This window comes from Telopea speciosissima, chromosome 7 (assembly GCF_018873765.1).
Source record: "Telopea speciosissima isolate NSW1024214 ecotype Mountain lineage chromosome 7, Tspe_v1, whole genome shotgun sequence".
NCBI classification, from domain to species: Eukaryota; Viridiplantae; Streptophyta; class Magnoliopsida; order Proteales; family Proteaceae; genus Telopea; species Telopea speciosissima.
In genome coordinates, this window is record NC_057922.1 from 3,015,340 (window position 1) to 3,029,127 (window position 13,788).

The 13,788-nt window shown below is 36.8% G+C and overlaps 1 protein-coding gene across 2 annotated transcripts; it reads left to right on the plus strand.

Moving 5' to 3' along the window:
• Window positions 1–13,225, plus strand: LOC122666892 (tobamovirus multiplication protein 1-like). Of its 2 annotated transcripts, none has more exons than XM_043862990.1 (11): window positions 1–205; window positions 2,504–2,594; window positions 2,679–2,731; window positions 4,282–4,374; window positions 4,466–4,537; window positions 4,622–4,694; window positions 7,839–7,884; window positions 8,001–8,064; window positions 11,768–11,821; window positions 12,444–12,521; window positions 13,053–13,225. In XM_043862990.1, the coding sequence occupies exons 1-11, from the start codon at window positions 20–22 to the stop codon at window positions 13,143–13,145; spliced, it is 903 nt and encodes a 300-aa protein (XP_043718925.1). In that variant the 5' UTR covers window positions 1–19; the 3' UTR covers window positions 13,146–13,225. The 2 variants fall into 2 exon arrangements, with proteins under 2 accessions (XP_043718925.1, XP_043718926.1); XM_043862991.1 differs by having other exon boundaries at window positions 70–205; window positions 2,490–2,594.
• The last annotated feature ends 563 nt before the right edge of the window (window positions 13,226–13,788 follow it).

The following is a 13,788-nucleotide window of genomic DNA, read 5'->3' on the forward strand; positions in this document are numbered from 1 at the left end:
TTCACAGTTCAGATCAATAATGGTGTCATCGGTTCGGTTGCAGAGAATCGTGTTCAATGAAGAAATGTGGAATTACAGTGAAGGGCAAATCGAAGGAGGCGCATTGAACAACTGGTGGGACGAAATCAACAACTCCAAAGCATGGCAGGAAGGCATCTTCTATATTCTCTGTGCCATTTACTCAGTCATCTCCTTCATAGCCCTTGTAAAAATCCTTCTCTTTTTCCTCCTACATTAAGTCTACTTTCTTCATTTTCATTGTTTCGTAGAATTGTTATATCTTTCCTCTGTGTCTCTGTTTTCAATGTCTTCTGAGCCTTCTCGATTTCTCCCTAAACGATTTTAGTTTACTTTGGACTACTAACCTTTGAACTGATGAATATTTGTCGTCGTAGTAAGCAAATATTCCACTATTTCTTCAATTTGGTGTGTTTTTTATTGTACATTGTAGTATTAGGCCATAAAGTTACTTCAGTTCGCCCATTAAGATACAAAAAAGTTTATTTGGGTAGGGTTGGGTTGATTTCCCTTGATTCTTAATGAAGTTGGAAGTAGAAGTATTAGTTATTGCAAATGCTTTCCATATGTATAAAACATGCAATTTGGGGAGTATGGTGGTTCTCTTAATTTTTTACAAGCCCCTTGGAGGGATTTGAAACTCTAATCTGTGATTGATTTTCCGTGCTGTCTCATATGATCATTCTATGTTATGGGTGGCGATTAAGTTCTCTTGCTGACTCAAAATTCTGTTAAAGCTTTCCTGTTGTTGGTAAGTCATTGGAGAAAGTGATACTTTCATAAATGATGATTGGCCTCCTTCTGCAAGGAACTTGGTTCTCTTCCAATTGTTGGAGAATGATGTAGTAAGTTGTTGAGGCATGGTGTCAAGAAACACTAAGAAGGGGAGGGTCTGAGATGGGTTTTTTATGCTAACCATTTTAGGAATCATTACTCTTGTAATAACAGTTGTTAGATATTTTGTTTTGTGGTGGTTTCTACTTTCTAGAACATTGGCTTACTGTAAGGAATTAGTAACTAAACATCCTGGGAACATACTTGAGTTAAAATGGGAATTGAAATTTTTCTGGCAATGTCAAAGCTTGAAAGTAACATTGTTATTCTTGAAACAAGATTTCCCATTCCTTCTTAATCTTCATTGCTTGAACTGGCATGACTCCATCGGCATGTGCATGTTCATCTGGCCTTGGGATATTATTACGGTGTTATTGAAGGACCTGATTTCTGGCTAGTTACATGTGTCTGTCGAGAGTCTTGAGTTGCCTTATCCTGGAAAGGACTAAATGAGGCCTCTACTGACATGTATATTTATTAGAACTTTAGTTACAAAATAGAAGCAATCCAACTAAATAGTCTGTATCATCTATCTTGTCTACGGGAACTAATATTATTATTATTATTATATATTTTTTTTTTTGGGGGGGGGGGGGGGGGAGAACAGAGGGAAAAACTAAACTTCTCTATGGGTTTCACAGAATCGGTATCATTCTCTTCCCTGGTCTTGCTTGATCTTGTCTTTGTTTCTGAATATATTGCGTCACATTTATAGTGGATTACTTGGTAGACCATTTATAACCTAAAACTGAATCAAGTTTTAAGCTAAAGGTTCCGTTGTTTATGGTTGACTCTCCAATTGCAAAAATATTTATTGGCTAAAACAGTTCCTAGAAAGTGCTTGTTCTGTTTTAGCACATTTCTCTTTGTGATTTTTCTTGTCAAATGCTAAAGGTTCTTCCAACATTTACCTTTCCTCTTGTTTTATTGATCTCAGGTCCTCATATAGGAATGCCTACTTTTTTGTGTTTTTCATGTTGGTTAACAACTACGGGAAATAAAGGTTTCCATATTTCATGCATCTTTTCTTTCCATTTTTCTATGATGATGCTTTTTAAATGTCAGAACATTTTAAGTTTTTGATATTTGGTGCCCATGATTTTCTCTTGGTCTATGCTGATAGTATGAATTGGTTTAAGTGAGAGATCTTCAGAGAATTCAAACATGTGAGCAACCCTCTTACTCCATTTTTCTCTTGGGACTTCTCTTCTTGTAGCAGTAATGATTATATTCCTTTGCCCCACTTCGTTGGTGCCTGATACTCTGTGTGTGGTTTTGAACTTTTCTTTTCCCATGGGTAAAAGGTTGTTGTTAAACTTACTAGTCTTCATTTCATGGTTTTTTCATTGGTTAAATGTCAATTATGGTATTTTAATTCGCTAATATCCTCAACATTGGTTCTGTTAGTTCTACGTGGTAATTGTTGGCGATTTTTAGCACTAAGACTCAGAGTGGATGGCCATACTCTGAGTCTTAGTGCTCCTTCTAATTTGAGTTGTTTGTGTAAAGTGATCTCTTCTTGGAAGTATAATATTGCAGGAAAATGTTATTCCCTCAATTTCTCTAGCCAGTGATAATTTTTCTTTTGCCCTGCCTAGCTATACAAGATTACTTGTTGAATAGTCTAGGTTACTAAGTTTTTATGCCCCAGGTGCAACTCATCCGGATCCAACTGAGAGTACCAGAAAATTGGTGGACAATACAAAAGGTTTTCCACTTGATGAATTTTATTGTGAATGGATGTAAGGGCTATTCTTTTCTCAGCTGCAGTTAATGAAAGATTTATTTTCCCCCTTGCTAACTGAGTCTGAATTGCATGTTTACAGTACGTGCTATTCTTTTTGGACTGTACAAAAATGTGTTTGTTCTCAGCCCAAAAGTAAGTTTACAACATTCTTATCTGGGATAGCTGGACTTCAACTCTCTTCTTTGTGTTACTTCTAACAAAAGAAATAATTGGTTATAGTTCGCTGCTGCTTTTGGGTTTTCTGAAATAGAAATCTCCTAAGAAGAACCTGCTATGTGGAGGTGACATGGATATACTATATGTTACACATGCTTGTATATAATCAGTTAGAGTAGCTACGGTGAGATAACAAGGATACCAGAATCCTGTGGGAGATCTAGATTTAGATGATCACACTTATGGACAACAAATAGAGATTACAAGGAGTAGGTGAGGCGGGAGATGTTACGATGATCCCAATAGGGATGTAGTAGAGATGCTGGATGGGGTGATCTTTTTCCAGATTTAGAATCCTTAGTACTTTAGGAAATGCAATGTTGGGATTTGATCTTTGTGAACCCTGTGGTATTTTTATGTGATTTGGGTATTGTAATTAATTCTCATTATCACTTACCTCACAAAAATGCTTGAAAATGAAAATAAAAGTTAAGTATATGAGTTTTCTGTTTCCATCCATAGCTTTCTGCACCCATCCAACTGGATATATTTTCGAATGAGTAAGAACTATCCTAGTTCACTATCTCAAGAGTTCTGTATGGAATCACATAAGAAAAGATACAAAAGTATAATGTAGGGGCACTTTGTAGTACTATAGTAAATATGCATGTGATGCACCATATTAAATAATGTTGTATCTTATAAGAATGAAGATGAGTATCATATTGGTTCTCACTAGAGTCAATTTAGATTTCACTTGATTAGGTTCCTACCTCTAAAACTAATGGTTTCACTGCTAAATCTTTCACTAGGATAGTTGTAATCACTTGATTATCTTTGCAGCTTGTACTATACCCCTTATCATATGGTATATCTTGTATCATATAGCATGTTGATACTGATAAGACTGACACTTCTGATGCCATGTAATAGCAAAGGAACCATACCTGTTTGTTCTTTGGTAGGCTGAAAACAGATATTTATCTAGGGATTTCTGACCATATTCTATGTTTAGTAACACCTCAGTGATGGTAGTAGTTTGTGGCTCTCACCTCTGAGCATGCATGTACAGATCTCCCTTTTGTCAACAAAATTTTTTATTGTTAACTGAATATTTACAACCATTTTTTTGATTTAAAATAGTATCATTATGCAGTACTAGAGTAGGTCCATCAAAATTGTAATAAGCTGTGCGTTGACCTGAACACAAGCCATTTGTTAACATGTTGAGTTAGGCCTGTATACAGTGGCACCCTCTGTCTTCCCTTCATTGTCCTTCTCTGACAAAGAAGAAAAAGAAGGGAGGGAAATCACTAAATGACAATATACTTAGCAGGTCTGCTGGCAATAAACTTCTACGTGAATGTATAGCTAGCTCTATTCTAATGAAATCTTCTCTCACTGGTTGGAAGAAACATGCTTTTCTGTAAATCTTCCATCATCAGCTGGTTATTGTACAAGGAGATATTACATATTCTCTTCCTTTTGTTGTGAGTGCACTATATGAGGATTTCCATGTGGTACAGGTTCTTGAAATAGTTCTTTTGGATCTTCCTGGTCTCCTATTTTTCTCAACATACACATTACTTGTGTTATTCTGGGCAGAGATATATCACCAGGTACTTGAATTTACTTGCCATTATCTCTACTTGAGAATATAACTGTGCAGAAGCTTATATCGGTGGGTTTGTTTGGTTCTATTTGTTACAGGCAAGAAGCCTTCCCATTAATAAGCTTAAGTCAGCATATTTGATTATCAATGGAGTTGTGTACTTTATACAGGTGATGGATGAACAATATCAAGCACTATTTTGTTATTAATCACCTTTCTCTTGGCTACTTCTGAAAAGCATGTTTCAGTGACAGGTATGCATTTGGATATATATGAGTATAAGTGGAAAACCTGTTGCAGTGGAAGTTGCTAAATTCTACTTCTCAGGTTTCTTTTTCATCCCTGATAGGATGGTTTAAATGGGTTTAATTGTGATGAATGTGATTAGATATTTTATTAATAGTGGTTTTGTTGGAATATGTAATCCAGAATACCGTGGGGGTATTCTGGTCCTTTTGGGGTTAGTTTATTTATTATGTTATTAGTTTATGTCGGCTATGTGGGTTTTAGTCCCACATCGCCTAATTTAGTCTATTTGTAATTTCCCCTCTATTATAAATAGAGGGGCTTACCTATCAATTAATTAATTCAAGTATTTTACAACTTCCATCTTCTCTTCTCTCTTTTCTTCTCTCTAGAGTTACTGGTTACAGGTCCTAGGTATATGGTATCAGAGCTAGGCAACCAGTGACTGATTCTCTCCGAGATTGCTGTTTTGAGAGTCGTTTAGGGTTCCTTCTTTTTAGAAAGAAACCCTAGTTCATCGAAGAAGAAGAAGAACTAGGGTTTCATACATTGAGTTGCTGATTTGATTTGCTCAGGTTCAGATCCGATTTTTCGGAGATCTATTTTCTATAGTGTGTTTTTTTTGGAATCGATTGCTGTTCTGTTTGAAGATTCCTTGGAGATCGATCAAGGTTATTATTGGGAACAACTCTTTTTTCTGGCCAATTTCGGATCTGGTTCTTGTTTACCGCTGCTTTTATTTGAGGAATTTATTCCTTGTTGGGTACGTGATAAGGTGCCGCTACTACAATACCCTTGCCACGGTCAATGGTTGAAGAAGCTCTACTGCTATGGTTGAGTTCTTCGATTTCTGGTTTCCAGGGTGATTCTTGCTGTGGGAAACTTTATTTGGATAGATTCATCGACTGTCGCTGCTGCTGTTTACTTCGATTGCTATCGAAGGTTTACTTGTGGAATCAAATCTGCAGTTCTTCTGTTGCTTGCTGCCTATTTGAATCGGTCCTTGGTTCTATTGTTGCTATTGATTTGCTGCCTCTGTTTCATGAGGAATAAGACTTCCTCTTCATTGTGGCCATTTACTTCTATCTATTTGGTGCTGCTATTTCTTCCGTGGTTCTTGAAAGTTAATGGGTTGAAGACAATTCCTATTCTGGTTTCTCAGTTGCTGGTTGCGTGACTGTGAGGAAGACAGTCGCGATTCCTATTCGAAGGTTACCATGTTGATTTCCGCCGGATTTTCTCCTCTTGATCGATGGATTGAAGAAGGTATACCCCTTGGTTTCCCCTTTGTTTCCGCTGGTTCAGAGCCGTGATTGTCAAGAGGTAGAAGACAGTCGGGACTCTAAATTCTCATCATTTTCTTTTCCCATATTACCCCTAGTTGGTACCGTGAAAGTCTCCAACACTTTCTCGGTTAAGCCCTATTTTTCAGGTTCCACCTTGTTTTATTGCCTATTTTCCAAGTTTGCCCCCATCTTTTCTATTTGTATTAGTGAAGTATCTTTTTACGAATGGCTTCTTTGTTGTTGGTATTTAATGCTATTACCCTACCTTTAATTATTACCCCTCCTTTCTCTCTTTATTTTACTTAAGCCATTCTCTAAATTTTCATGTCATCATGTGCCATCATTACCTTATTTGAGTTTCCAGTTTTACCCTTATTTTTTGAAGTTATTTACTCTTACACCCTATGGCCTTCTTTGTTTTTTTTCAAAGGAATCCTAACCTGCTCACCATATTTACCAGAATGCCATCCCTTATTCAACTTTATGTTATTTGCATTGTTTCTTTGATCCATTACTTTTTTATTTACCAAGGGCCCCTTACAAAATTCTAGTTATTTACGGAACTGCCATTATCTTTTAATACATTCCCCTATTTGACTACCCAATTGACCCTTGAAAATTCTGGTTTATTACCAGTTTGCCCTTTGACTTGGTTTGTATTTAAAAATGGATTTCCACCGAATTACAACCATGCCATCCTTTTTTTTTCCAACACCGTTCCCTTTCAATAATTCTAATTCCCTTCATATCCCATATCTTTGGCATATACCCATAACCACTTTGGACGATAATGGTATTCTCTAATTTGCCATTTTTTCCTTTTTCATAACCCTTAGCACCTCTTGGAAAATTTTGGAATATTATGTTTTTGCCCTATCTCTTACAGCATCTCTGTTATGTCCACATGTACTACACGTGAGGGGGGGATTATGTACAATACACTTGCAGACATTGCAGAATGCAGAACATGTAGGAACATTGGTGCAAAACATAGAAAATCAGTTTTCTCCACCATTGCTATTGGGTATCTTTTGTTATTGGGTTGAGTTTGCCGTAAGGGGGAGATTGAAGTATTGAAGAGTATTGAAGATATTTGGTTGTTGCCTATTTGAGGATTTTCAGTTGGGTTGATACGGTATTTTTTTCGCTGCCTGATTCAGTTTGTTTTTCGCTGCTTGCTACTCTAGTTATTTCCCTTCAAGATTCTATGTCACTATGACAACCTGAGATTCATCACTGGATAGCTATTGAAGGTTGTTGAAAGCTGCATTTTTTCGGAAGACATTCCAGTCCCGGTTTGCTGATCATGTCTGTCCAAGTTTTGAAAATCTAATTTTTCAAGTTCTTGAAGGTTTATTTGGGAGCTGCATTCATATGTCAAACTGGATTCTGCTGCAACTTAGTTTTTTTCCTATTTTGTTCAAGTTGGACATTAGTACCTTGTATGCGCCAACTTGAGGGGGAGTGTTAGCATTATTATGGAGTTTTTTTTTTTATTTAGTTCAAGCTGGATTTTCCTTCTTCTCTTATTTGTACAATCCAGCTTGAGGGGGAGTGTTAGAATATGTAATCCAGAATACCGTGGGGGTATTATGGTCCTTTTGGGGTTAGTTTATTTATTATGTTATTAGTTTATGTCGGCTATGTGGGTTTTAGTCCCACATCGCCTAGTTTAGTCTATTTGTAATTTCCCCTCTATTATAAATAGAGGGGCTTATCTATCAATTAATTCATTCAAGTATTTTACAACTTCCATCTTCTCTTCTCTCTTTTCTTCTCTCTAGAGTTACTGGTTACAGGTCCTAGGTTTTCTACAGGTTTGGTAACCTTATAATTTGGCCTCCATCTAACAGTAAACTGATATAGTCAAACTATTAATTAGGAAGTAGCAGAATATGCAGACTTTTTGTCTTGGTAACAGAAGTTCTCATGTTTGCAGTAATTTCATTTGTTGCTGCTCTTGGATTCTTGATATATGGTGGGAGGTAAAAATTGATTCCTAACCAAAAGAAATTTCACACTGTTCATTTTCCACGTTATGAGGTGTCTTATACTTCTTATCCTTTTCACAACTCCTAATTCAGTTTATGTGCCTGTACAGGTTGTTCTTCATGTTGAGGTGTTTCCCGATTGAATCAAGGGGACGCCAAACAAAGCTGAATGAGGTTTGAACCCAAGATTTTATTTTGAACTGCATGGTTAATTCTAAGCCAAACTACAGAAAATGAAAAGATTCTTCTTGAAGAACCAGAAGTTTACGCGCAATTTATGTTTTAAAATGACAGATGCTCATTAAGATTTTATGTCTTGGTGATTCTTGAACCTTAAGTTTTTCTGTCATTTATAACGTTTACGCGCAGTTTATGTTTTGAAATGACAGATGCCCATTAAGTTTCAGGGCATTACAGTTTACTCTCGAATTGACCATAGGGTTGATTCAAAATTGATCATTGGATCAATTTTCTAAAGTTTTCATGCTAACTACATTAGGGTTCAGTATGAGAATGACAGCTCATTGTAATACATGGAAGGGAGTGGCCTACTTATTGGACATGAACCGCCATGATTCGTGAGTTGGAGTTTTCATTTTGAATGATAAGAGAAACAGTTTCATGTGTGGCCATACAACATAGCAACACCAACATTTATTTGGCATGTGGCAATTTGGGCCAAGTGGGAGAATGTTGGGCCCGTTGGCTGATGTGGCCCAAAGTGCCACATCACTTAAGTTAGTTTTGCTAAAAGGTGGTTAGTGCACTTCCCTATCCATGAGGGAAACTACTTGATGGTGGTAGTTACAAAGGGATAAGGATTTTGAGGGTTCTAGTCTTACGTATTGCATCACTCTTCACCATCAAGGAGTGTTTTCTGTGAGAGACGCAAGGACTAGACATCAACCTTCTTTGCCATTGACGGGATTCTGCTAGTCACAGAGAATACATCGGCGAACAAGAATTTGGCCGGAGTTGATTGGCAACAATGGCGTCAGACGATTCGAACATTTTCTTGGGACCGTCTGGAGGTAGAGTGCATTACCAACAACCAGAACCTATGAAGAAGAAGAAAAGCATCAAGAGAAAGACAATAGAAGAAAGGAGGGGAGAATCCTAGGCCAGGATAGAATTTCAGAAGTGTATATCTATCATGGTCTAGTCCCTCATATTGTAACAGGAAACCGACCAAGAGTAGGAAACCTTCCAAGACCCTAATTACAACCAAAGACTGACTAAAGTAAATAACAATGACACTATGACTCAACTTAGACTTCTCCCACTCTCGACTTAATACTCTCTCTCCCCCGCACAGAAGAATATTCAACAGTTATTATATTCTAAGTATCTCTGTCGTCATATTTTCATTTTTTGTGGTTGTGGTAGCTAGTGTGGATGTGGTAGATGGTATTTTTACAAATGGAAGAGTCACATAACCATTCTCGCCTAGCATTCATCAGTCTGAAATCTGGAAAGTTCTAATGCCAAAGTTAAATGTAATGTATGAAGTGAAGTGGTTACAGAAATGTGTCTAACATGGTGGTTAAATGTAATATATGAAGTGAATTATGTCTTGGGTTCAAGTCTCACATGCTACCTGAAATATAAATGAGAATTTGAAGTTAGTAACTACAGTCAATTCTCTGGAAGCTAGGCTGTCTGCTTTGATGGTCTGAAGACTCTGAACAATCCACTATCCAATTGGATGCTTCAACGATCAACTAAACTGTTTATTGAAAAAATAATAACTTGAAAGATGGGGAGGAGGGGGGGGGGGGGGAGTTTGGATGATCATTGAGGCCTGATGGTCAACAGTCCAGTGGTATGTGAAAATGCTGGTAGGAATTTCTGACTGTAGAGTCCTATTTATGCCATATTGCGAACTTTTGGCAGTTTTTGTATAACTGCTATCTATTTTCAATAATACTACATACTATTCGCAAAATATGTGATTCAATGTAAGATAATGTTGATATATAGATCCAAGATTTGGTTGTGGATGCACTCATTTTCTCCCAGTAATGAGCCTACTTGCAGGAAATGTCCATACACAGATCTCATGGAGTCTAAGGATGGGCCTTTCTTCCCAAGTCTCTTACATATCCCTGCTAAGACACTATTAGGGCTGAGATGGACTGTATAAAAAAAGCGTCCCAGTAAGCGAGGCTCCCACTACTGCGGGGTTTGGGAGGGGCAAATGTATGCAATTTTACCCCCGCTATGCGGAGAGGCTGTTTCCATGTTTCGAACCAGCAACCTGATGGTTGCAATACCACAACTTAACCTTTGCTCCAAGGCGCGCCCACTCTGAGATGTACTATAAGATCTTTTGAAATGTATCAATGATGACATGAATTTGATCTTTCCAGTAGCAATGACGATGAACCTGAGTGCCAGCCATAACTTCTAAGTTGTTGAACCTCCCCCCGCCCCCCCCCTGCCAAAAAAAGGAAAAAAAAAGAAGCAGGCACACTCTGTTTTGTTATTACCCCATCATAGAAAAAAGTGGGGGGTCTTAGCTACTTTCACACATATGGTCAAGTTGATCCTCATTTTGAAGGTTGTTCTAAGACTCTGGTGAATAGATAGTGTAAGAGAGAATAAAGGAAAATATCTTTTGGAGCTCTGGTTGCAGAGAAGAAGTCATAGTAGAGCACCAGGAGTGCTAAAAGCCTAAAACTAGGGTTAGAGTTTAAAGAAAAGGATGGTCGATGAATGAAGCTCACCCAATTACTAGTAATTACTATACTGGCACTGCTACCTATGACAAATTTGTGACTGAAAATAATTTTGAATCTACTAAGCCTGTCCAATCTAGTAACATAGACTTCAGCAGTGCCCTGTGTGGGTCCATATGTCAAAAGCACTAAAAAAGTCTGCTGCAACTTGTAGAAGAGTTTGTTCTGGTAGCTTGCCTACCACAAAGATGAAAATCAAAGAGAGAGTATGGACAGGAAGGCTAATGGTGACATCATAAAAAAATGGAGCCATTATCCAAGGAAGGTGGTTTGATGATTTAATGAATTTTAGTTTCTTAAGGTTTTTTTATATTTTATTTTTATATATGAGAAGTTTCACAAAAGTTTGAAGGGAAAATAAATAAAAATATTTTTACTATATTTATAGTTTATCATCTATATTGGGTTATGATTATACAAAAGCTCTAGTTAGAAATTACAAGAGACAAGGAAATAAAATACAGCATGATGTAAGCTCCCTGAATGTAGGACAGTTGTCCAGGTCCTCTATGAGCTTAGGCTAGCCACGTCTTGATTTGAAAACTTTCTAATGTTAGGCAAATTGTTACAATGAATGTCTTTTCCCTTGAACCTATGTTCTCTTTGGCAGCATGGTCATTTCATTATCAACTACAGTGCTTCTTTACCCTGGCAGATGAGCACTCTTCTGTGTTTGTTACCAGAAAATAGTATTATGTGTTTATGTTTCCTGGATAGGACTACTAGTGGGAAAAGATTTTTACATATGCTCCATTATTTGAAACCTGACCTTGTCAGGAACATGCCAACATCCACATGACTTAGTTTACCATGAATAGTCCTTGTTGAAGACTACAACAATTTTTATTTGCATTCGTGCGTTGTTGGTACATATTTTATGTTGAACATTTTAACAATCGAAATTTTGTGAGAAACATATTTCATGCCTGTGGTTTTTACTCTGAGATACATCATATCAGTGTCAGACACTGATACATGTAACCATTGACGATGTGTATGTTAATTTTTTTTTCTTTTCAATTTGTAGAAAGTAAAATCTCCAGAGGAGGGTTTTATATTTTGTTCTGATGTGTGGGCCAGTGTATACATACATTATTTAGTATTGCCAATTATGATACTCAGACCTGTGTTTGTGTTAGGTTGGCTTTGTCACTGGGATATGTTGCACTTGTTTCTTGATAAGGTGCTTTGTGGTAAGTTGGATTTCTTTCCTGAATTTGACCAATTACAATTTCTTGATTTGAATTGAATATGTGAAGTATTGAGAAAAATCAGAATAATTTAAAATTCAGAAAAAAATTTGACCTTTTCATATCTTTATTTTTTGGACTCCTTCAAAAAGAGATGAGAGATGGCGAATCGGAAATAATTAATAAGAATAAAAAAGTTTGGTTTTCTTGTGGAACATACATATCAATATGCGTGGATCATACCATTCCTTCCACTTTCAGTTCCTATGTTAACAAGAATGGAACTTCTCCTCATTCAGTCGGGGACAGAAAAAACTTCGTCGGGCATTCCTGGTGTTTTATTGTTAATCGTGACTATTATTTTTTTATCCGGTTGAACTGTCTATTCAGAAAATAAATGGCAGTTCTATCTATCAATATGTATGGTCGTGGACCATCAATAATGATTTTTCCATGAGAGTTTGACCACTTGATCAAGAACCGGGACAAACAAAAGAGTTTACCAAACTCAAGAAATTCAATGAGAACCTGGAGGGTGTCCTGCCCCTAAATGGATCAATGATGAGGGCTAGTTCAGTCAGTAGCCTATATCTCTGGACCAAACATCTTTATGTTTCTATTGCAGGTTGCTCTATCTGCTGTCAATGATGGTGCTAAACTAGATGTTCTAAACCATCCTCTTCTAAGTTTTATTTATTACATGGTAATCTACGACCCTTTTATCTTCTGGTCTTGAATTATTCAGAAGGAAAATATTTGCTTAAAAATGGGAGGGTGGGAGAAACAAATGTTCCTCACCTGTCATTTAAATACATGATGCACATGGAAGATGTTTGGACCCCTTTGATTTGGTCCTACTTTATCTAGTTTCACCAACATTTCACTGATTTGCAATCCCAAACTTTTTACATATATCACACTCTTTTTGCTTGCCAAGTCTCACTCCAGGAAATATAAGTTTGTTACATCCAATGGTTATGGTTTTTGCAACTCAACCACTAAAGCATGTAGGTTTCTTACCAAGATCTTCATGGTGGGATCTGTCAAAGGGTGATCCTTTCCTCTTTTATGTGCAACATTTATGGTATAAGAGGAGGCTTGGTTTTTTCTGTCATCATGCTACTGATATTTCTCATCGTTTTCAGTTATGTGTTTCCTCTTTAATACTCCGACTGTAAAAATTAGGTGTCTACACCGACATGATTTCATACTTCCATATATTTTTTGTTATCAGATAGCAGAGATTATTCCATCATCTCTGGTACTTTTCATCCTTAGGAAAGTGCCCCCAAGGCGTGTTTCTACTCAGTATCATCCTATCCAGTGAAGAGGGCATATGCCAAGAGGTATACTTCTTTACAACTGGTCAGATTAGTGGATATCGTGGAACTCCTATTACCTTCTTGCCTCTGTACTCGTATGATCTAATTGTGTATAAAATTCACATTCACATTCAATTCTATGTTTTTTTTTTTTTTTTCAATCTGAGGTAAGCTTAGTTGTGAGATTTTGACAATAGTTTTTGCCATTCGAGGGCTAATCTGTCCCATAATCTGTGGGTTGATGTACAGTGCATTGTACACATTTTTGTTCCTTGCGTCTCTAATTCTTGTGGGGCAACCAGAGAAGTACGCGAACGTGTTTAATCTTGACCTTCGTCTGTCAAAATACAATCTTGAACTGAGAAATTGTAATCTTCTTTTGATTGACCCATCCATGAAAGTTCTTCTTCATTAAATCATGAGTAAAAAACAAGTTTTTAAATTAATTTGAAAATGATTTATTATTATCTTATTTGCAAAGTTATCATTGGAAGAAATAAATCTTATATATCATGAGTAATATATTATGTATTTAATCAAAATAACACAGAGATTGTATATGCACATGTGATACTGATCAGATCTGTTCAAAGCCTTATCTTACCCTATAAATGAATCAGATCAGGATCATTCGAACCTTTGACAGCC